Source organism: Bombina bombina, chromosome 3 (genome assembly GCF_027579735.1).
Source record: "Bombina bombina isolate aBomBom1 chromosome 3, aBomBom1.pri, whole genome shotgun sequence".
NCBI lineage: Eukaryota > Metazoa > Chordata > Amphibia > Anura > Bombinatoridae > Bombina > Bombina bombina.
Genome location: NC_069501.1, coordinates 2,006,781 through 2,033,609, shown reverse-complemented (window position 1 = coordinate 2,033,609; position 26,829 = coordinate 2,006,781). Strand labels below are relative to the sequence as shown.

Genomic DNA, 26,829 nt, shown 5'->3' with positions numbered 1-26,829 from the left:
ACACAATAACACTGTATGAGACACACACACAATAACACTGTATGAGACACAGACACAATTACACTGTATGAGACACAGACACAATAACACTGTATGAGACACAGACACAATAACACTGTATGAGACACAGACACAAATACACTGTATGAGACACAGACACAATAACACTGTATGAGACACAGACACAATTACACTGTATGAGACACAGACACAATAACACTGTATGAGACACACGCACAATTACACTGTATGAGACACAGACACAATAACACTGTATGAGACACACGCACAATTACACTGTATGAGACACAATTACACTGTATGAGACACAGACACAATAACACTGTATGAGACACAGACACAATTACACTGTATGAGACACAGACACAAATACACTGTATGAGACACAGACACAATAACACTGTATGAGACACAGACACAATTACACTGTATGAGACACAGACACAATTACACTGTATGAGACACACAATTACACTGTATGAGACACAGACACAAATACACTGTATGAGACACAGACACAATAACACTGTATGAGACACAGACACAATTACACTGTATGAGACACAGACACAATAACACTGTATGAGACACAGACACAATTACACTGTATGAGACACAGACACAATAACACTGTATGAGACACAGACACAATAACACTGTATGAGACACAGACACAATAACACTGTATGAGACACAGACACAATAACACTGTATGAGACACAGACACAATAACACTGTATGAGACACACGCACAATTACACTGTATGAGACACAGACACAATAACACTGTATGAGACACACGCACAATTACACTGTATGAGACACAGACACAATAACACTGTATGAGACACACACACAATTACACTGTATGAGACACAGACACAAATACACTGTATGAGACACAGACACAATAACACTGTATGAGACACAGACACAATTACACTGTATGAGACACAGACACAATAACACTGTATGAGACACAGACACAATAACACTGTATGAGACACAGACACAATTACACTGTATGAGACACAGACACAATAACACTGTATGAGACACAGACACAATAACACTGTATGAGACACAGACACAATAACACTGTATGAGACACAGACACAATAACACTGTATGAGACACAGACACAATAACACAGTATAGGACACACACACACACGATAACACTGTATGAGACACAATTACACTGTATGAGACACAGACACAATTACACTGTATGAGACACAGACACAATAACACTGTATGAGACACAGACACAATAACACTGTATGAGACACAGACACAATAACACTGTATGAGACACACACACAATAACACTGTATGAGACACAGACACAATTACACTGTATGAGACACAGACACAATAACACTGTATGAGACACAGACACAATAACACTGTATGAGACACAGACACAATAACACTGTATGAGACACAGACACAATAACACTGTATGAGACACAGGCACAATAACTCTGTATGAGACACACACACAATAACACTGTATGAGACACAGACACAATAACACTGTATGAGACACAGACACAATTACACTGTATGAGACACAGACACAATAACACTGTATGAGACACAGACACAATAACACTGTATGAGACACAGACACAATAACACTGTATGAGACACACACACAATAACACTGTATGAGACACAATTACACTGTATGAGACACAGACACAATAACACTGTATGAGACACAGACACAATAACACTGTATGAGACACAGACACAATTACACTGTATGAGACACAGACACAATTACACTGTATGAGACACAGACACAATAACACTGTATGAGACACAGACACAATTACACTGTATGAGACACACACACAATAACACTGTATGAGACACAGACACAATTACACTGTATGAGACACAGACACAATTACACTGTATGAGACACAGACACAATAACACTGTATGAGACACAGACACAATAACACTGTATGAGACACAGACACAATAACACTGTATGAGACACAGACACAATAACACTGTATGAGACACAGACACAATAACACTGTATGAGACACAGACACAATAACACTGTATGAGACACAGACACAATAACACTGTATGAGACACAGACACAATTACACTGTATGAGACACAGACACAATAACACTGTATGAGACACAGACACAATAACACTGTATGAGACACAGACACAATTACACTGTATGAGACACAGACACAATAACACTGTATGAGACACAGACACAATAACACTGTATGAGACACAGACACAATAACACTGTATGAGACACAGACACAATAACACTGTATGAGACACAGACACAATAACACTGTATGAGACACAGACACAATTACACTGTATGAGACACACACACAATAACACTGTATGAGACACAGACACAATACACTGTATGAGACACAGACACAATTACACTGTATGAGACACAGACACAATAACACTGTATGAGACACAGACACAATAACACTGTATGAGACACAGACACAATTAACACTGTATGAGACACAGACACAATTAACACTGTATGAGACACAGCCACAATAACACTGTATGAGACACACAGACACAATTACACTGTATGAGACACAGACACAATAACACTGTATGAGACACAGACACAATTACACTGTATGAGACACAGACACAATAACACTGTATGAGACACAGACACAATAACACTGTATGAGACACAGACACAATAACACTGTATGAGACACAGACACAATAACACTGTATGAGACACAGACACAATTACACTGTATGAGACACAGACACAATAACACTGTATGAGACACAGACACAATAACACTGTATGAGACACAGGACACAGATACACTGTATGAGACACAGAACATACACTGTATGAGACACAGACACATAACACTGTATGAGACACAGACACAATTACACTGTATGAGACACAGACACAATAACACTGTATGAGACACAACACAATTACACTGTATGAGACACAGACACAATAACACTGTATGAGACACAGACACAATTACACTGTATGAGACACAGACACAATAACACTGTATGAGACACAGACACAATAACACTGTATGAGACACAGACACAATTACACTGTATGAGACACAGACACAAATACACTGTATGAGACACAGACACAATAACACTGTATGAGACACAGACACAATTACACTGTATGAGACACAGACACAATTACACTGTATGAGACACACAATTACACTGTATGAGACACAGACACAAATACACTGTATGAGACACAGACACAATAACACTGTATGAGACACAGACACAATTACACTGTATGAGACACAGACACAATAACACTGTATGAGACACAGACACAATTACACTGTATGAGACACAGACACAATAACACTGTATGAGACACAGACACAATAACACTGTATGAGACACAGACACAATAACACTGTATGAGACACAGACACAATAACACTGTATGAGACACAGACACAATAACACTGTATGAGACACACGCACAATTACACTGTATGAGACACAGACACAATAACACTGTATGAGACACACGCACAATTACACTGTATGAGACACAGACACAATAACACTGTATGAGACACACACACAATTACACTGTATGAGACACAGACACAAATACACTGTATGAGACACAGACACAATAACACTGTATGAGACACAGACACAATTACACTGTATGAGACACAGACACAATAACACTGTATGAGACACAGACACAATAACACTGTATGAGACACAGACACAATTACACTGTATGAGACACAGACACAATAACACTGTATGAGACACAGACACAATAACACTGTATGAGACACAGACACAATAACACTGTATGAGACACAGACACAATAACACTGTATGAGACACAGACACAATAACACAGTATAGGACACACACACACACACGATAACACTGTATGAGACACAATTACACTGTATGAGACACAGACACAATTACACTGTATGAGACACAGACACAATAACACTGTATGAGACACAGACACAATAACACTGTATGAGACACAGACACAATAACACTGTATGAGACACACACACAATAACACTGTATGAGACACAGACACAATTACACTGTATGAGACACAGACACAATAACACTGTATGAGACACAGACACAATAACACTGTATGAGACACAGACACAATAACACTGTATGAGACACAGACACAATAACACTGTATGAGACACAGGCACAATAACTCTGTATGAGACACACACACAATAACACTGTATGAGACACAGACACAATAACACTGTATGAGACACAGACACAATTACACTGTATGAGACACAGACACAATAACACTGTATGAGACACAGACACAATAACACTGTATGAGACACAGACACAATAACACTGTATGAGACACACACACAATAACACTGTATGAGACACAATTACACTGTATGAGACACAGACACAATAACACTGTATGAGACACAGACACAATAACACTGTATGAGACACAGACACAATAACACTGTATGAGACACAGACACAATTACACTGTATGAGACACAGACACAATAACACTGTATGAGACACAGACACAATTACACTGTATGAGACACAGACACAATAACACTGTATGAGACACAGACACAATTACACTGTATGAGACACACACACAATAACACTGTATGAGACACAGACACAATAACACTGTATGAGACACAGACACAATAACACTGTATGAGACACAGACACAATAACACTGTATGAGACACAGACACAATAACACTGTATGAGACACAGACACAATTACACTGTATGAGACACAGACACAATAACACTGTATGAGACACAGACACAATAACACTGTATGATACACAGACACAATAACACTGTATGAGACACAGACACAATAACACTGTATGAGACACAGACACAATAACACTGTATGAGACACAGACACAATTACACTGTATGAGACACACACACAATAACACTGTATGAGACACAGGCACAATAACACTGTATGAGACACAGACACAATAACACTGTATGAGACACAGACACAATTACACTGTATGAGACACAGACACAATTACACTGTATGAGACACAGACACAATAACACTGTATGAGACACAGACACAATAACACTGTATGAGACACACACACAATAACACTGTATGAGACACAGGCACAATAACACTGTATGAGACACACACACAATAACACTGTATGAGACACAGACACAATAACACTGTATGAGACACAGACACAATTACACTGTATGAGACACAGACACAATAACACTGTATGAGACACACACACAATAACACTGTATGAGACACAGACACAATTACACTGTATGAGACACAGACACAATTACACTGTATGAGACACAGACACAATAACACTGTATGAGACACAGACACAATAACACTGTATGAGACACAGACACAATAACACTGTATGAGACACAGACACAATTACACTGTATGAGACACAGACACAATAACACTGTATGAGACACAGACACAATAACACTGTATGAGACACAGACACAATTACACTGTATGAGACACAGACACAATAACACTGTATGAGACACAGACACAATAACACTGTATGAGACACAGACACAATAACACTGTATGAGACACAGACACAATTACACTGTATGAGACACAGACACAATAACACTGTATGAGACACAGACACAATTACACTGTATGAGACACAGACACAATAACACTGTATGAGACACAGACACAATAACACTGTATGAGACACACACACAATTACACTGTATGAGACACAGACACAATTACACTGTATGAGACACAGACACAATAACACTGTATGAGACACAAACACAATTACACTGTATGAGACACAGACACAATTACACTGTATGAGACACAGACACAATTACACTGTATGAGACACAGACACAATTACACTGTATGAGACACAGACACAATTACACTGTATGAGACACAATTACACTGTATGAGACACAATTACACTGTATGAGACACAATTACACTGTATGAGACACAATTACACTGTATGAGACACAGACACAATTACACTGTATGAGACACAGACACAATAACACTGTATGAGACACAGACACAATTACACTGTATGAGACACAGACACAATAACACTGTATGAGACACACACACAATAACACTGTATGAGACACAGACACAATAACACTGTATGAGACACAGGCACAATTACACTGTATGAGACACAGGCACAATTACACTGTATGAGACACAGACACAATAACACTGTATGAGACACAGACACAATAACTCTGTATGAGACACACACACAATAACACTGTATGAGACACAGACACAATTACACTGTATGAGACACAGACACAATAACACTGTATGAGACACAAACACAATTACACTGTATGAGACACAGACACAATTACACTGTATGAGACACAGACACAATTACACTGTATGAGACACAATTACACTGTATGAGACACAGACACAATTACACTGTATGAGACACAGACACAATTACACTGTATGAGACACAGACACAATTACACTGTATGAGACACAGACACAATTACACTGTATGAGACACAGACACAATTACACTGTATGAGACACACACACAATAACACTGTATGAGACACAGACACAATAACACTGTATGAGACACACACACAATTACACTGTATGAGACACACACACAATTACACTGTATGAGACACAGACACAATAACACTGTATGAGACACACACACAATAACACTGTATGAGACACAGACACAATAACACTGTATGAGACACAGGCACAATTACACTGTATGAGACACAGACACAATAACACTGTATGAGACACAGACACAATAACTCTGTATGAGACACACACACAATAACACTGTATGAGACACAGACACAATAACACTGTATGAGACACAGACACAATAACACTGTATGAGACACAGACACAATAACACTGTATGAGACACAGACACAATAACACTGTATGAGACACAGACACAATAACACTGTATGAGACACAGACACAATTACACTGTATGAGACACACACACAATAACTCTGTATGAGACACAGACACAATAACACTGTATGAGAAACAGACACAATAACACTGTATGAGACACAGACACAATAACACTGTATGAGACACACACACAATAACACTGTATGAGACACAGACACAATAACACTGTATGAGACACACACACAATAACACTGTATGAGACACAGACACAATAACACTGTATGAGACACACACACACAATAACACTGTATGAGACACAGACACAATAACACTGTATGAGACACAGACACAATAACACTGTATGAGACACAGACACAATAACACTGTATGAGACACAGACACAATAACACTGTATGAGACACAGACACAATAACACTGTATGAGACACAGACACAATAACACTGTATGAGACACAGACACAATAACACTGTATGAGACACAGACACAATAACACTGTATGAGACACAGACACAATTACACTGTATGAGACACACACACAATAACACTGTATGAGACACACACACACAATAACACTGTATGAGACACACACACAATAACACTGTATGAGACACAGGCACAATAACTCTGTATGAGACACAGACACAATAACACTGTATGAGACACAGACACAAATACACTGTATGAGACACAGACACAATTACACTGTATGAGACACAGACACAATTACACTGTATGAGACACAGACACAATAACACTGTATGAGACACAGACACAAATACACTGTATGAGACACAGACACAATTACACTGTATGAGACACAGACACAATTACACTGTATGAGACACAGACACAATTACACTGTATGAGACACAGACACAATAACACTGTATGAGACACAGACACAATTACACTGTATGAGACACAGACACAATTACACTGTATGAGACACACACACAATAACACTGTATGAGACACAGACACAATAACACTGTATGAGACACACACACAATAACACTGTATGAGACACACACACAATAACACTGTATGAGACACAGACACAATTACACTGTATGAGACACAATTACACTGTATGAGACACAGACACAATTACACTGTATGAGACACAGACACAATTACACTGTATGAGACACAGACACAATTACACTGTATGAGACACAAACACAATTACACTGTATGAGACACAGACACAATTACACTGTATGAGACACAGACACAATTACACTGTATGAGACACAGACACAATAACACTGTATGAGACACAGACACAATAACACTGTATGAGACACAGACACAATAACACTGTATGAGACACAGACACAATTACACTGTATGAGACACAGACACAATTACACTGTATGAGACACAGACACAATAACACTGTATGAGACACAGACACAATTACACTGTATGAGACACAAACACAATTACACTGTATGAGACACAGACACAATTACACTGTATGAGACACAGACACAATAACACTGTATGAGACACAGACACAATAACACTGTATGAGACACAGACACAATAACACTGTATGAGACACAGACACAATTACACTGTATGAGACACAGACACAATAACACTGTATGAGACACAGACACAATAACACTGTATGAGACACAGACACAATTACACTGTATGAGACACAGACACAATAACTCTGTATGAGACACAGACACAATTACACTGTATGAGACACAGACACAATAACACTGTATGAGACACACACACAATTACACTGTATGAGACACACACACAATTACACTGTATGAGACACAGACACAATTACACTGTATGAGACACAGACACAATAACACTGTATGAGACACAGACACAATTACACTGTATGAGACACAATTACACTGTATGAGACACAGACACAATTACACTGTATGAGACACAGACACAATTACACTGTATGAGACACAGACACAATAACACTGTATGAGACACACACACAATTACACTGTATGAGACACACACACAATTACACTGTATGAGACACAGACACAATAACACTGTATGAGACACAGACACAATAACACTGTATGAGACACAGACACAATAACACTGTATGAGACACAGACACAATAACACTGTATGAGACACAGACACAATAACACTGTATGAGACACAGACACAATAACACTGTATGAGACACAAACACAATTACACTGTATGAGACACAGACACAATAACACTGTATGAGACACAGACACAATAACACTGTATGAGACACAGACACAATTACACTGTATGAGACACAGACACAATAACACTGTATGAGACACAGACACAATAACACTGTATGAGACACAGACACAATAACACTGTATGAGACACAGACACAATTACACTGTATGAGACACAGACACAATTACACTGTATGAGACACAGACACAATAACACTGTATAGGACACACACACACACGATAACACTGTATGAGACACAATTACACTGTATGAGACACAGACACAATTACACTGTATGAGACACAGACACAATAACACTGTATGAGACACAGACACAATAACACTGTATGAGACACAGACACAATTACACTGTATGAGACACAGACACAATAACACTGTATGAGACACACACACAATAACACTGTATGAGACACAGACACAATTACACTGTATGAGACACAGACACAATAACACTGTATGAGACACACACACAATAACACTGTATGAGACACAGGCACAATAACACTGTATGAGACACAGACACAATTACACTGTATGAGACACAGACACAATAACACTGTATGAGACACACACACAATAACACTGTATGAGACACAGACACAATTACACTGTATGAGACACAGACACAATAACACTGTATGAGACACAGACACAATAACACTGTATGAGACACACACACAATTACACTGTATGAGACACACACACAATAACACTGTATGAGACACACACACAATAACACTGTATGAGACACAGACACAATAACACTGTATGAGACACAGACACAATAACACTGTATGAGACACAGACACAATTACACTGTATGAGACACAGACACAATAACACTGTATGAGACACACACACAATTACACTGTATGAGACACACACACAATTACACTGTATGAGACACAGACACAATAACACTGTATGAGACACAGACACAATAACACTGTATGAGACACAGACACAATAACACTGTATGAGACACAGACACAATAACACTGTATGAGACACAGACACAATAACACTGTATGAGACACAGACACAATAACACTGTATGAGACACAAACACAATTACACTGTATGAGACACAGACACAATAACACTGTATGAGACACAGACACAATAACACTGTATGAGACACAGACACAATTACACTGTATGAGACACAGACACAATAACACTGTATGAGACACAGACACAATAACACTGTATGAGACACAGACACAATAACACTGTATGAGACACAGACACAATAACACTGTATGAGACACAGACACAATAACACTGTATGAGACACAGACACAATAACACTGTATGAGACACACACACAATTACACTGTATGAGACACAGACACAATAACACTGTATGAGACACAGACACAATAACACTGTATGAGACACAGACACAATAACACTGTATGAGACACAGACACAATAACACTGTATGAGACACAGACACAATAACACTGTATGAGACACAGACACAATAACACTGTATGAGACACAGACACAATAACACTGTATGAGACACACACACAATAACTCTGTATGAGACACACACACAATAACACTGTATGAGACACACACACAATTACACTGTATGAGACACAGACACAATAACACTGTATGAGACACAGACACAATAACACTGTATGAGACACAGACACAATAACACTGTATGAGACACAGACACAATAACACTGTATGAGACACAGACACAATAACACTGTATGAGACACACACACAATTGAAGGAACAGTGTACTTACCTCCGATGGTTCTCTGTGCCCATTGCAGATCACGGAGAGCTCTCTTTACCGGAACCACTTCCCAGCCCATAGAATCAGCCAATTCCACAACATTAAATTCCACTGAACTGACATGCGTATGGTCCACACCAGCCAGACGTTCCCTGGCCAAACAGACAGCCACAGGGGGACAGCTGAGGAGACACAGCAATTAGTCACCTAAAACATTTGCAATGTAATAAAGTGCTAAAGGGAAATAAACTCTCAAGGGAACATACACAGCACATATGTATTATAAAAAGACAATGTATGCTTACCTCATAATTTAATTTCCATCTGTACGAGGAGAGTCCACAGCTTCATTCATTACTTATGGGAATACAGAACCTGGTCACCAGGAGGAGGCAAAGACACCCCAGCTAAAGGCTTAAATACCTCCCCCACTCCCCCCTCATCCCCCAGTCATTCTGCTGAAGGAACAAAGAACAGTAGGAGAAATATCAGGGTATAAATTGTGCCAGAAGAAAAGCAAAATAAATTTAGGTCTGCCTAACGGAGAACTGGATGGGAGCCATGTACAGTACTCTCCTTGTACAGATAGAAATTAAATTATCAGGTAAGCATAATTTATGTTTTCCATATTAATACGAGGAGAGTCCCCGGCTTCATTCATTACTTGTGGGAAACAAATACTCAAGCCCTAGAAGACACTGAATGAAACCGGGAAGGTAAAAAGAGGCGGACCATATTCAGAGGGCACCACAGCCTGCAAAACCTTTCTCCCAAAAGCTTGACAAAAATGTCAAATTTGTAAAACTTTGAAAAAGTATGTAAGGAGGACCAGGTAGCCGCCTTACAAATCTGTTCCATAGAGGCCTCATTCTTGAAGGCCCAAGAAGAAGCCACAGCTCTAGTTGAGGGAGCCTTAATCCTCTGAGGAGGCTTATGTCCCGCTGTCTCATAAGCCAAGCGAATCATGCTCCTCAGCCAAAAAGATAGGAAAGTGGAGGAAGCCTTCTGCCCCTTGCGCTTCCTCGAATAGACAACAAACAATGCTAAAGTCTGTCTGAAATCCTTCGTAGCCTGAAGATAGAACTTCAAAGCTCGAACCACATCTAAATTATGAAGTAACCGTTCCTTCGAAGGTGGTGGTTTAGGAAGGAACTAAAATCTCCTGATTAATGTTGCGATCAGACACAACCTTAAAGGGACATTAAACACTTTGAGATGGTAATATAAAAGGATAAATTGTATATATAAAACAACTCTGCAATATACTTTCATTATTTATTTTGTCCTCTTTGCCTGTAATTCCATTCTGAAATTGTGAGCTTTTCAGTTCCTGTTAGAAATGGAAGTGCAGAACACTGTTAAATCCAGCACAGCCATTGGCTGCACACTCTAATGACCTATTTATAACTGACCCTAATTGGTCACAGCAGAGAAGGAAACACAAGTTACAACATGGCAGCTCCCAGTGTTTTATAGACACTAAAACTTTACACTTATTTTGTCACTTTTTAAACAACTAATGAAACTTTAAAAAATACATCTACATGTTACTCATGGACTAATCTTTTCTTTGAATGCATCATTTTATCTAGCATGTATTTAGTGTTTAATGTCCCTTTAAGGAGAAACTGCCAACCCAGTGCTAAGGACAGCCTTATCGGCATGAAAAAACAGGTAAGGAGGGTCACATTGCAAGGCCGCCAATTCAGAGACTCTGCGAGCCTGTATCTGGGTAGCTTGATTACTTTCTTTTATGATATGACGAGTCCACGGATTTCATCCTTACTTGTGGGATATTAACCTCCTGCTAACAGGAAGTGGCAAAGAGCACCACAACAGAGCTGTATATATAGCCCCTCCCCTTCCCCTCCACCCTCAGTCATTCGGCCGAAGGTATAGGAAGAGAAAAAGGAAAGGCTAAAAAGGTGCAGAGGTGACTGAAGTTTACAAAAAATATAAAGAAAAACTGTCTTAAAAAGAACAGGGTGGGCCGTGGACTCGTCATATCGTAAAAGAAAGTAATTTATCAGGTAAGCATAAATTTTGTTTTCTTTTACAAAGATATGACGAGTACACGGATTTCATCCTTACTTGTGGGAAATACCAAAGCAATAGGACACGGATGAAAGGGAGGGACAAGACAGGAACCTAAACGGAAGGCACCACTGCTTGAAGAACCTTTTCTACCAAAGATAGCCTCAGAAGAAGCAAAAGTATCAAATTTGTAAAATTTGGAAAAAGTGTGAAGAGATGACCAAGTCGCAGCCTTACAAATCTGTTCCACAGATGCATCGTTTTTAAAAGCCCATGTGGAAGCCACAGCCCTAGAAGAATGAGCCGTAATTCTTTAAGGAGGCTGCTGTCCAGCAGTCTCATATGCCAGGCGGATGATACTTCTCAGCCAAAAAGAAAGAGAGGTAGCCATAGCTTTCTGACCCATACGCTTTCCAGAATAAACAATGAATAATGAAGATGATTGACGGAAATCCTTAGTTGCCTGTAAGTAAAACTTTAAGGCACGGACCACGTCCAAGTTATGTAACAGACGCTCCTTCTTAGAAGAAGGATTAGAACACAAGGAAGGAACAACAATTTTGTAATTAATATTCTTATTCGAAACAACCTTAGGAAGGAACCCAGGTTTGGTACGTAACACCACCTTATCAGAATGAAATATGAGATAAGGCGAATCACACTGCAATGCTGAAAGCTCAGAAACTCTTCGAGCAGAAGAAATAGCAACCAAAAACAGAACTTTCCAAGATAATAGTTTAATATCTAGGGAATGCATAGGTTGAAACGGAACCCCTTGCAGAACACGAAGAACTAAATTCAAACTCCAGGGAGGAGTAATAGGTCTAAATACAGGCTTAATTCTAGATAGAGCCTGACAAAAAGACTGAACATCTGATACATTTGCCAAATGTTTGTGAAACAGAATTGACAAAGCGGAAATTTGTCCCTTTAAGGAACTTGCTGATAACCCTTTCTTCAATCCTTCTTGGAAAAAAGACAAAATCCTAGGAATCCTAACTTTACTCCATGAGTAACCTTTGGATTCACACCAAAAAGTTATTTACGCCATATCTTATGATAGATATTTCTAGTGACAGGCTTTCTAGCCTGTATCAAAGTATTGATAACTGAACCAGAGAATCCTCGCTTCGATAAAATCAAGCGTTCAATCTCCACGCAGTCAGTTGCAGAGAAATTAGATTTGGATGTTGGAAAGGACCTTGAATGAGAAGGTCCTGTCTCAACGGAAGCTTCCACGGTGGCAGAGAGGACATGTCCACTAGATGTGCAGACCAAGTCCTGCGTGGCCACACAGGCACTATCAGGATCACTGAAGCTGTCTCCTGTTTGACTCGAGCAATCACGCGTGGGAGGAGAGGAAACGGCGGAAACACATAAGCTAGGCTGAACAAACAAGGTACTGCCAAGGCATCTATCAGTTCGGCCTGAGGATCCCTTGATCGGGATCCGTATCTTGGAAGCTTGGCATTCTGACGAGATTACATCAAAACCAATTCCGGTCTGCCCCATCTGAGAATCAATGAGGCAAATACCTCCGGGTGAAGTTCCCACTCCCCTGGATGAAAAGTCTGTCGACTTAGAAAATCTGCTTCCCAGTTCTCTACCCCTGGGATGTAGATAACTGACAGATGACAAGAGTGGGCCTCTGCCCAACTGATTATCTTGAATACTTCTATCATCGCTAAGGAACTCCTTGTTCCCCCGATGATTGACATATGCCACAGTTGTTATGTTGTCCGACTGGAATCTGATGAATTTGGCCGAAGCCAACTGAGGCCACGCCTGAAGCGCATTGAATATTGCTCTCAGTTCCAGAATATTGATTGGAAGTAGAGACTTCAGGGAGTTTCAAACTGCACCCCAGCCCAGAAGGCTGGCATCTGTTGTCACTATCACCCACGAGGGTCTGCGGAAACAAGTCCCCTGGGACAGATGATCTGGCGACAACCACCAAATTAGAGAGTTTCTGGTCTCTTGATCCAGAATTATCTTTGGAGATAAATCTGCATAATCCCCATTCCACTGACCGAGCATGCACAGTTGCAGTGGTCTGAGATGAAAGCGAGCAAACGAACGATGCCCATTGCCGCTACCATTAATCCGATTACCTCCATACATTGAGCCACTGATGGCCGAGGAATGGACAGAAGTGCTCGGCAAGTATTCAAAATCTTTGATATTCTGACCTCCGTCAGAAATACTTTCATGGCTACCGAGTCTATCAGAGTTCCCAGAAAAGGAACCCTTGTCTGTGGAACAAGTGAACTCTTCTCTATGTTCACCTTCCAGCCGTGAGTTCTCAGAAAAGACAACACTGTGTCCGTGTGAGATTTTGTCAGATGATATGTTGACGCCTGAATTAGAATATCGTCCAGATAAGGCGCCACCGCTATCCCTTGCGGTCTGAGAACTGCCAAAAGAGACCCTAGAACCTTTGTGAAGATAATGGGTGCTGTGGCCAACCCGAAAGGAAGAGCCACAAACTGATAATGTTTGTCCAAGAAGGCAAACCTTAGAAACCGATGATGATCTTTGTGGATTGGAATATGAAGGTAAGCATCCTTCAAATCCACGGTAGTCATATATTGACCCTCCTGGATCACTGGCAAAATCGTTCGAATTGTCTCCATCTTGAATGATGGAACTCTTAGAAATTTGTTTAGACACTTGAGGTCCAAAATGGGTCTGAACGTTCCCTCTTTTTTGGGGACCACAAATAGGTTTGAGTAAAACCACTGTACCTGTTCCAATTTTGGAACAGGACAGATTACTCCCATAGTAAAAAGGTATTTTACACAGCCTAAGAACGCCTTTCTCTTTATCTGGTTTGCAGATAATTTTGAAAGATGAAATCTCCCTCTTGGGAGAAAATCCTTGAATTCCAATTGATAACCGTGGGTCACTATTTCTAGTGCCCAGGAATCCTGAACATCACTTGCCCAAGCCTGAGCAAAGAAACATAATTTATGTAAGAACTTACCTGATAAATTCATTTATTTATTATTAGCAAGAGTCCATGAGCTAGTGACGTATGAGATATACATTCCTACCAGGAGGGGCAAAGTTTCCCAAACCTTAAAATGCCTATAAATACACCCCTCACCACACCCACAATTCAGTTTAACGAATAGCCAAGAAGTGGGGTGATAAGAAAGGAGCGAAAGCATCAAAAATAAGGAATTGGAATAATTGTGCTTTATACAAAAAAATCATAACCACCACAAAAAGGGTGGGCCTCATGGACTCTTGCTAATATGAAAGAAATGAATTTATCAGGTAAGTTCTTACATAAATTATGTTTTCTTTCATGTAATTAGCAAGAGTCCATGAGCTAGTGACGTATGGGATAGCAGATACCCAAGATGTGGAACTTCCACGCAAGAGTCACTAGAGAGGGAGGGATAAAATAAAGACAGCCAATTCCGCTGAAAAATTAATCCACTACCCAAATCAAAAGTTTCAATTTTTACAATGAAAAAAACTGAAATTATAAGCAGAAGAATCAAACTGAATCAGCTGCCCGAAGTACTATTCTACCAAAAACTGCTTCTGAGGAAGAGAAAACATCAAAATGGTAGAATTTAGTAAAAGTATGCAAAGAAGACCAAGTTATTGCTTTGCAAATCTGAACAACAGAAGCTTCATTCTTAAAAGTCCAGGAAGTAGAAACTGACCTAGTAGAATGAGCCGTAATCCTCTGAGGCGGGGATTAACCCGACTCCAAATAAGCAAGATGAATCAAAAGCTTTAACCAAGATGCCAAAGAAATGACAGAAGCCTTCTGACCTTTCGTAAAACCAGAAAAGATAACAAATAGACTAGAAGTCTGTCTGAAATCTGAGTAGCTTCAACATAATATTTCAAAACTCTTACCACATCCAAAAAATGTAAGAATCTTACCAAAGAATTCTTAGGATTAGGACACAAGGAAGGGACAATAATTCATCTACCAATGTTGTTAGAATTCACAACTTTAGGTAAAAAATTGAAATAAGGACAGCAAAAACCACCTTATCCTGATGAAAAATCAGAAAAAGGAGATTCACAAGAAAGAACAGATAATTAAAAAACTGTTCTAGCTGAAGAGATGTCTAAAAAGAACAATACTTTCCATGAAAGTAATTCATGTCCAAAGAAAGCATATGCTCAAACAGAAGAGCCTGTAAAGCCTTCAGAACCAAATTAAGACTCCAAAGAGGAGAAATTGGCTTAATGACAGGCTTGATACGAACCAAAGCCTGAACAAAACAATGAATATCAGAAAGATTTAGCAATTCTTACTGTGAAACAGCACAGGAAAAGCAGAGATTTGTCCTTTCAAGGAACATGCAGACAAAACCTTATGAAGAAACTATAAAAACCTAGGAATTCTAAAATAATGCCAAGAGAATTCATAGGAAGAGCATCATAAGATGTAAATCTTCCAAACTCGATAATAAATCCTACTAGACACAGATTTACGAGCCTGCAACATAGTATTAAACACTGAGTCAGAGATACTTCTATGACTAAATACTAAGCGATAAATTTTCATACCATCAAATTAATAATTTGAATTCCTGATGAAAAAAACAAATGTTAAGATATAAGGTCTGGCCTTAATGGAAGTAGCCAAGATCGGCAACTGGACATCCGAGCAAGAACCATATACCAAAACCTGAGTGGCCATGCTGGAGCCACCAGCCACACCAAAGATTGCTCTCTGATAATTGAAAATCACTCTAAAAAGAAGAACCAGAGATGAAAAAATATAGGCAGATTGATAATTCCAAGGAAGTGTCAATGCGTACACTACTTCCGCCTGAGGATCCCCAGACCTGAATAGGCCCCTGGGAAATTCCTTGTTTAGATGAGGTGTCATCAGATCTATTTCTGGAAGCCCTCACATCTGAAAAATTGAAAAACATATTTGGGTAAAGAGACCATTCTCCCAGATGTAAAGCTTGATTAACAGAGATAATCCGCTTCCCAATTGTCTATACCTGGGAAAAAGACCACAGAAATTAGATAGGAGCTGGATTTAGCCCAAGCAAATATCCGAGATACTTCTGTCACAGCCTAAGGACTGATAGTCCCACCCTGATGATTGACATACGCCACAGTTGTGATATTGTCTGTCTGAAAAAAACAAACGTCTCTTCTTCAAAAAGAAACCAACTGAAGAACTCTGAGAATGCACGGAGTTCCAAAATATCAAATGGTAATCTCGCCTCCTGAGATTTCCAAACCCCTTGTGCTGACAGAGATCCTCAGACAGCCTCCCAACCTAAAAGACTCGCATCTGTAGAGATCATGGTCCAGGTTGAAAGAACCGAAGAGACCTGTAGAACTAAATGATGGTGATAAACATTAGGATTCAAAGATATAAAAAGTGATATCCTAGAATCCCTGCACCATTATTCAGCATAAAAAAATGGAAAGGTTTCCTATGAAATGAGCAAAGGGAATCGAATCCAATGCTGCAGCCATGAAACCTAAAACTTCCAAGCATATATAGCAACCTGAAGGAAATAATAGAGACTGAAGGTTCCGACAAACGGAACCTAATAAACTTGTCACTTGTCTGTTAGAGACAAAAACATTGACACCATCTATCTGGAAACCTAAAAAAGGTGACCCTTGTGTGAGGAATCAAGGAGCTTTTGATAAAAAGATCATCTAACCATGTCTTGAAGAAACAACAAAGTTGAATTGTATGAGATTCCGCAGAACGAAAAGACTGAGCCAGTACCATAATACCGTCCAAATAAGGAACACTGAGAACCTTGAAAAGATCCTTAGAGCTGTCGCTAGACCAGAAGGAAAAGCAACAATTGGTAATGCTTGTCAAAAAAAGAGAATCTCAGAAAATAAAAATAATCTGAATAAAAACAGAAAATGAAGATATGCATATATTGTATCTAATGGAAACAAATAATGCCATCACTGACCAAAAAGGCAGAATAGACCATATAAACACCATTCTAAAAAATGGTACACTTATATGACAATTCAAAAAGATTTTTTATCTTTGGAACAATGAATAGTCTTGAATAAATCCCCAAAACCAAGTTCCTAAAATGAAACTGGAATAAATACCCCAGAAAACTCCAGGTCTGAGCAGCGCTTGAGCCCCAATGGGTGACCAGCCGCACTTCACCAGTACCCAAAAAACATATAGGTCTGAAACGCACTTCAGGAAAGTGTTAGTCTTACTGGAATAGCTAGAATATGATAGAGAAAAAAGACTTCTCACAGATGGTTTTACTCTGAATCCTATTCTGTACCCAAAGTCTAAGAAGTTTGGACCGAATAGAACCAAACAAATTTCAAAAAAGTCTTAACCTGCCCCTTACCAGCCAAGCTGGAATAAGAACCGCACCTACATGCAAATTAGGGGAGCTGACTTTGAACTTTTAAAAGGCTTAAATGAAGAAAAAACTTCCAATTATAAACATGTTACTTGGGGAAGAATTCAGGATTCCATTCCTTAATAAGAACAGAAAACCAATATAAGCTTAAAGTTTTAGTCTTAGAACTCAATCTTGAAGCCTAGAGTAACAGTTAAAGAATTGAATCCAAATAATTGAATATCTTGGAAAAAAAGAAATATGGATTTAAGAAATCAAATTAGCATTCCAAGAATAAAATCACAAAGTTCTTCTAGCTAAATTAGCTAAAGACATAGATTAAACCTCATTTGCGAAAATATTTAATAAAATGAAATTATTAGCATGTTAATCAAGTTAAAGGACCAGTCAACACACTGGACTTGCGCAAACAACAAATGCAAGATAGCACTTAGTCTGAACTTCAAACGAGTAGTAGATTTTGTCCTTTTAACAATGCTAAACAAATCATAATCCGATACTTGATCTTAAAGTATCCAACCAGAAAGACGAAGCAATTGCAACATCAGCAAAATAAATTACAGGACTAATAAAACTACCTGAAAATAATTTTCCTTAAATAAGATACAACCATCTGAAGGAAAAAAATAAATACTATTTGCTATAAGAATAATAGTATAATAGCAGGAGTAGAGATAGCCCCCTTAACTTGAGGAATCTTTCCTCAAAACTAACTGCCGGCAAAGAATACAATTTAAAAACCGAAAAAAGGACTAAAAGAAAATTCTCAGCCTATTCCATTCCCTAGTATCAGGAACTTGAAAAAACCTCTGAAGAAATCACATTAGATAAATATGCAGAATTTAAATGTTAGCTAGTCTTTAAAATCCAAAGAACTAGTTACTTCAATATCCAAAATAATCAACACCTTTTGAACAAAGAACAAATGTACTTAAAATAAAAAAGTAGATTTGTTAGTGTCAATATCTGATGAAGAAAAATTCTGAATGAGAAAAAAACACCATCAGAGAAGGATAATTCATTATGTTGTTGGTCATTTGAAACTTCATCAACTAAAAAAGAAGTTTGAAAAAGACCTAAAAATTTATTAGAAGGCGGGATGTCAGACAAAGCCTTTAAAATAGAATCAGAAAAAAATTCTTATAAATTTCTAAGTATATCTTGTACATAAGATGTAAAAAGAATAGCAATATATAAAGCATAAATACTAATGGATTCTGCATGTAAAAGTTTATCATGATAACTTATTACAAACCACAGCTAAAGATAAACATTCATAACATTTAAAATAAATGAACTTAGCTTTGGTAGGACTGATATCAGTCAACAGGAATCCCTCAGTATGTTCTGATGTATGGAAAATCTTGCAATATGCAAAAGAAAAAACAACATATAAAGCAAAATTTATCAAATTCCTTAAATGACAGTTTCAGGAATAGGAAAAAATGCAAAACAAACAAGCCTCTAGCAACCAGAAGCAACAAAAAAGTGAGACTTAAATAATGTGAGAAAAAGTGAAACAAGTATGACGCCAAGTATGACACCCACATTATTGGCGCCAAACATCCTCTGACGCTGAAAACGACGCCCACATCTTTTGGCGCAAAAAAACGTCTGAACACACATGCGTCAAAAAATGACGTAACAGAACAAACTTCCGGCGTCAACTAAGGCGCCGGAAATGACAAAATTTTGCGCCAAAAAAGTTTGCGCCAAGAATGACGCAATAAATTGAAGCATTTTCTGCCCCCGCGAGCCTAACAGCCCGCAGGGAAAAAAGTCAACTGAAAAATTTTCAAGGTAAGAAAAAAATATTTATTCATATGCATTATCCCAAATAATGAAACTGACAGTCTGAATGAAGGAATACTGATTATCCTGAATCATGGCAAATATAAGTTTAAATACATATATTTAGAACTTTACATATAAAGTGCCCAACCATAGCTTAGAGTGTCACAAAAAATAAGACTTACTTACCCCAGGACACTCATCTACATATAGTAGATAGCCAAACCAGTACTGAAACGAGAATCAGTAGAGGTAATGGTATATAAGAGTATATCGTCGATCTGAAAAGGGAGGTAAGAGATGAATCTCTACGACCGATAACAGAGAACCTATGAAATAGATCCCGTAGAAGAAGACCATTGAATTCAAATAGGCAATACTCTCTTCACATCCCTCTGACATTCACTGCACTCTGAGAGGAAAACCGGGCTCCAGCCTGCTGCGAAGCGCATATCAACGTAGAATCTAGCACAAACTTACTTCACCACCTCCATGGGAGGCAAAGTTTGTAAAACTGAATTGTGGGTGTGGTGAGGGGTGTATTTATAGGCATTTTAAGGTTTGGGAAACTTTGCCCCTCCTGGTAGGGGGGTTCTCCTTTAAAGCTCCGAAAGGAACGAAAATTATTCTGTTTACCCCTCATTTTAACCGACCTATCCTGAGGTAGGGCATGGCCCTTACCTCCTGTAATATCAGAAATGATCTCCTTCAATTCTGGCCCAAAAAGGGTCTTACCTTTAAAGGGAATAGCTAAAAGCATATGTTTTGATGACACATCAGCAGACCAAGATTTGAGCCACAATGCTCTACGTGCTAAAATAGCAAATCCTGCATTTTTTGCCGCTAATTTAGCAATTTGAAAAGCGGCATCAGTAATAAAAGAATTAGCTAGCTTAAGAGCCTTAATTCTAGCTAGAATGTCATCTAATAGAGTCTCAACCTTAAGAGACTCTTCTAGAGCAGTGTTTTTCAACCAGTGTGCCGTGGCACACTAGTGTGCCGTGAGAGATCCTCAGGTGTGCCGCGGCAGACTGACAACAGTGAGGGGGTGTCCCTCTTTCAAATTTTTAAATATTGGGAGATATGTGACAGGCTCATCAGGCATCATTTACAACCATGACATTGACATTCATTTCGTAGAACCAGAAAAGATAACAAATAGACTGGAAGTCTTTCTGAAATCTTTAGTAGCTTCAACATAATATTTCAAAGCTCTTACCACGTCCAAAGAATGTAAAGATCTTTCCAAAGAATTCTTAGGATTAGGACACAACGAAGGGACAACAATTTCTCTACTAATGTTGTTAGAATTCACAACTTTAGGTAAAAATGTAAATGAAGTCTGCAAAACCGCCTTATCTTAATGAAAAATCAGAAAAGGAGACTCACAAGAAAGAGCAGATAATTCAGAAACTCTTCAAGCAGAAGAGATGGCCAAAAGAAACAATACTTTCCAAGAAAGTAATTTAATGTCCAGAGAATGCATAGGCTCAAACGGAGGAGCCTGTAAAGCCCTCAAAACCAAATTAAAGGGACAATGAAGCCACATTTTTTCTTTTGTAATTCAGAAAGAGCATGTAATTTTAAGCAACTTTCTAATTTACTCCTATTATCAATTTTTTTTCGTTCTCTTGCTATCATTATTTGAAAAAGAAGGCATCTAAGCTTTTTTTTGGTTTCAGTACTCTGGACAGCACTTTTTTATTGGAGGATGAATTTATCCACCAATCAGCAAGGACAACCCAGGTTGTTCACCAAAAATGGGCCGTCATCTAAACTTACATTCTTGCATTTCAAATAAAGATACCAAGAGAATGAAGAAAATTTGATAATAGGAGTAAATTAGAAAGTTGCTTAAAATTTCATGCTCAATCTGAATCACGAAAGAAAATTTTTGGGTACAGTGTCCCTTTAAGACTCCAAGGAGGAGAAATTGGCTTAATGACAGGTTTGATACGAACCAAAGCCTGTACAAAACAATGAATGTCAGGAAGATTAGCAATTTTTCTGTGAAACAGAACAGAAAGAGCAGAGATTTGATCTTTCAAAGAACTTGCAGGCAAAAACATAATTTATGTAAGAACTTACCTGATAAATTCATTTCTTTCATATTAACAAGAGTCCATGAGCTAGTGACGTATGGGATATACATTCCTACCAGGAGGGGCAAAGTTTCCCAAACCTTAAAATGCCTATAAATACACCCCTCACCACACCCACAAATCAGTTTAACGAATAGCCAAGAAGTGGGGTGATAAGAAAAAGTGCGAAGCATATAAAATAAGGAATTGGAATAATTGTGCTTTATACAAAAAAATCATAACCACCACAAAAAAGGGTGGGCCTCATGGACTCTTGTTAATATGAAAGAAATGAATTTATCAGGTAAGTTCTTACATAAATTATGTTTTCTTTCATGTAATTAACAAGAGTCCATGAGCTAGTGACGTATGGGATAATGACTACCCAAGATGTGGATCTTTCCACACAAGAGTCACTAGAGAGGGAGGGATAAAATAAAGACAGCCAATTCCTGCTGAAAATAATCCACACCCAAAATAAAGTTTAACAAAAAACATAAGCAGAAGATTCAAACTGAAACCGCTGCCTGAAGAACTTTTCTACCAAAAACTGCTTCAGAAGAAGAAAATACATCAAAATGGTAGAATTTAGTAAAAGTATGCAAAGAAGACCAAGTTGCTGCTTTGCAGATCTGGTCAACCGAAGCTTCATTCCTAAACGCCCAGGAAGTAGATACTGACCTAGTAGAATGAGCTGTAATTCTTTGAGGCGGAGTTTTACCCGACTCAACATAGGCAAGATGAATTAAAGATTTCAACCAAGATGCCAAAGAAATGGCAGAAGCTTTCTGGCCTTTCCTAGAACCGGAAAAGATAACAAATAGACTAGAAGTCTTACGGAAAGATTTCGTAGCTTCAACATAATATTTCAAAGCTCTAACAATATCCAAAGAATGCAATGATTTCTCCTTAGAATTCTTAGGATTAGGACATAATGAAGGAACCACAATTTCTCTACTAATGTTGTTGGAGTTCACAACTTTAGGTAAAAATTCAAAAGAAGTTCGCAACACCGCCTTATCCTGATGAAAAATCAGAAAAGGAGACTCACACGAAAGAGCAGATAATTCAGAAACTCTTCTAGCAGAAGAGATGGCCAAAAGGAACAAAACTTTCCAAGAAAGTAATTTAATGTCCAATGAATGCATAGGTTCAAACGGAGGAGCTTGAAGAGCTCCCAGAACCAAATTCAAACTCCAAGGAGGAGAAATTGACTTAATGACAGGTTTTATACGAACCAAAGCTTGTACAAAACAATGAATATCAGGAAGAATAGCAATCTTTCTGTGAAAAAGAACAGAAAGAGAAGAGATTTGTCCTTTCAAAGAACTTGCGGACAAACCCTTATCCAAACCATCCTGAAGAAATTGTAAAATTCTCGGTATTCTAAAAGAATGCCAAGAAAAATGATGAGAAAGACACCATGAAATATAAGTCTTCCAGACTCTATAATATATCTCTCGAGATACAGATTTACGAGCCTGTAACATAGTATTAATCACGGAGTCAGAGAAACCTCTATGACCAAGAATCAAGCGTTCAATCTCCATACCTTTAAATTTAAGGATTTCAGATCCGGATGGAAAAAAGGACCTTGTGACAGAAGGTCTGGTCTTAACGGAAGAGTCCATGGCTGGCAAGATGCCATCCGGACAAGATCCGCATACCAAAACCTGTGAGGCCATGCCGGAGCTATTAGCAGAACAAACGAGCATTCCCTCAGAATCTTGGAGATTACTCTTGGAAGAAGAACTAGAGGCGGAAAGATATAGGCAGGATGATACTTCCAAGGAAGTGATAATGCATCCACTGCCTCCGCCTGAGGATCCCGGGATCTGGACAGATACCTGGGAAGTTTCTTGTTTAGATGAGAGGCCATCAGATCTATCTCTGGGAGCCCCCACAATTGAACAATCTGAAGAAATACCTCTGGGTGAAGAGACCATTCGCCCGGATGCAACGTTTGGCGACTGAGATAATCCGCTTCCCAATTGTCTACACCTGGGATATGAACCGCAGAGATTAGACAGGAGCTGGATTCCGCCCAAACCAAAATTCGAGATACTTCTTTCATAGCCAGAGGACTGTGAGTCCCTCCTTGATGATTGATGTATGCCACAGTTGTGACATTGTCTGTCTGAAAACAAATGAACGATTCTCTCTTCAGAAGAGGCCAAAACTGAAGAGCTCTGAAAATTGCACGGAGTTCCAAAATATTGATCGGTAATCTCACCTCCTGAGATTCCCAAACTCCTTGTGCCGTCAGAGATCCCCACACAGCTCCCCAACCTGTGAGACTTGCATCTGTTGAAATTACAGTCCAGGTCGGAAGAACAAAAGAAGCCCCCTGAATTAAACGATGGTGATTTGTCCACCACGTTAGAGAGTGTCGAACAATCGGTTTTAAAGATATTAATTGAGATATCTTCGTGTAATCCCTGCACCATTGGTTCAGCATACAGAGCTGAAGAGGTCGCATGTGAAAACGAGCAAAGGGGATCGCGTCCGATGCAGCAGTCATAAGACCTAGAATTTCCATGCATAAGGCTACCGAAGGGAATGATTGTGACTGAAGGTTTCGACAAGCTGTAATCAATTTTAGACGTCTCTTGTCTGTTAAAGACAGAGTCATGGACACTGAATCTATCTGGAAACCCAGAAAGGTTACCCTTGTTTGAGGAATCAAAGAACTTTTTGGTAAATTGATCCTCCAACCATGATCTTGAAGAAACAACACAAGTCGATTCGTATGAGACTCTGCTAAATGTAAAGACGGAGCAAGTACCAAGATATCGTCCAAATAAGGAAATACCACAATACCCTGTTCTCTGATTACAGACAGAAGGGCACCGAGAATCTTTGTGAAAATTCTTGGAGCTGTAGCAAGGCCAAACGGTAGAGCCACAAATTGGTAATGCTTGTCTAGAAAAGAGAATCTCAGGAACTGATAATGATCTGGATGAATCGGAATATGCAGATATGCATCCTGTAAATCTATTGTGGACATATAATTCCCTTGCTGAACAAAAGGCAATATAGTCCTTACAGTTACCATCTTGAACGTTGGTATCCTTACATAACGATTCAATAATTTTAGATCCAGAACTGGTCTGAAGGAATTCTCCTTCTTTGGTACAATGAAGAGATTTGAATAAAACCCCATCCCCTGTTCCGGAACTGGAACTGGCATAATTACTCCAGCCAACTCTAGATCTGAAACACAATTCAGAAATGCTTGAGCTTTCACTGGATTTACTGGGACATGGGAAAGAAAAAATCTCTTTGCAGGAGGTCTCATCTTGAAACCAATTCTGTACCCTTCTGAAACAATGTTCTGAATCCAAAGATTGTGAACAGATTTGATCCAAATTTCTTTGAAAAAACGTAACCTGCCCCCTACCAGCTGAACTGGAATGAGGGCCGTACCTTCATGTGAACTTAGAAGCAGGCTTTGCCTTTCTAGCAGGCTTGGATTTATTCCAGACTGGAGATGGTTTCCAAACTGAAACTGCTCCTGAG

General features: G+C 38.8%; 1 protein-coding gene across 1 annotated transcript in view; it reads right to left on the bottom strand.

Moving 5' to 3' along the window:
- Positions 1–26,829, bottom strand: part of LOC128652176 (ATP-dependent DNA helicase Q4) — a 394,067-nt gene that overhangs the window by 85,153 nt on the left and 282,085 nt on the right. Inside the window, exon 5 of the mRNA XM_053705114.1 lies at positions 11,061–11,233. Within this exon, the coding sequence (XP_053561089.1) occupies positions 11,061–11,233 (173 nt within the window). The remainder of the gene's footprint in view (positions 1–11,060; positions 11,234–26,829) is intronic.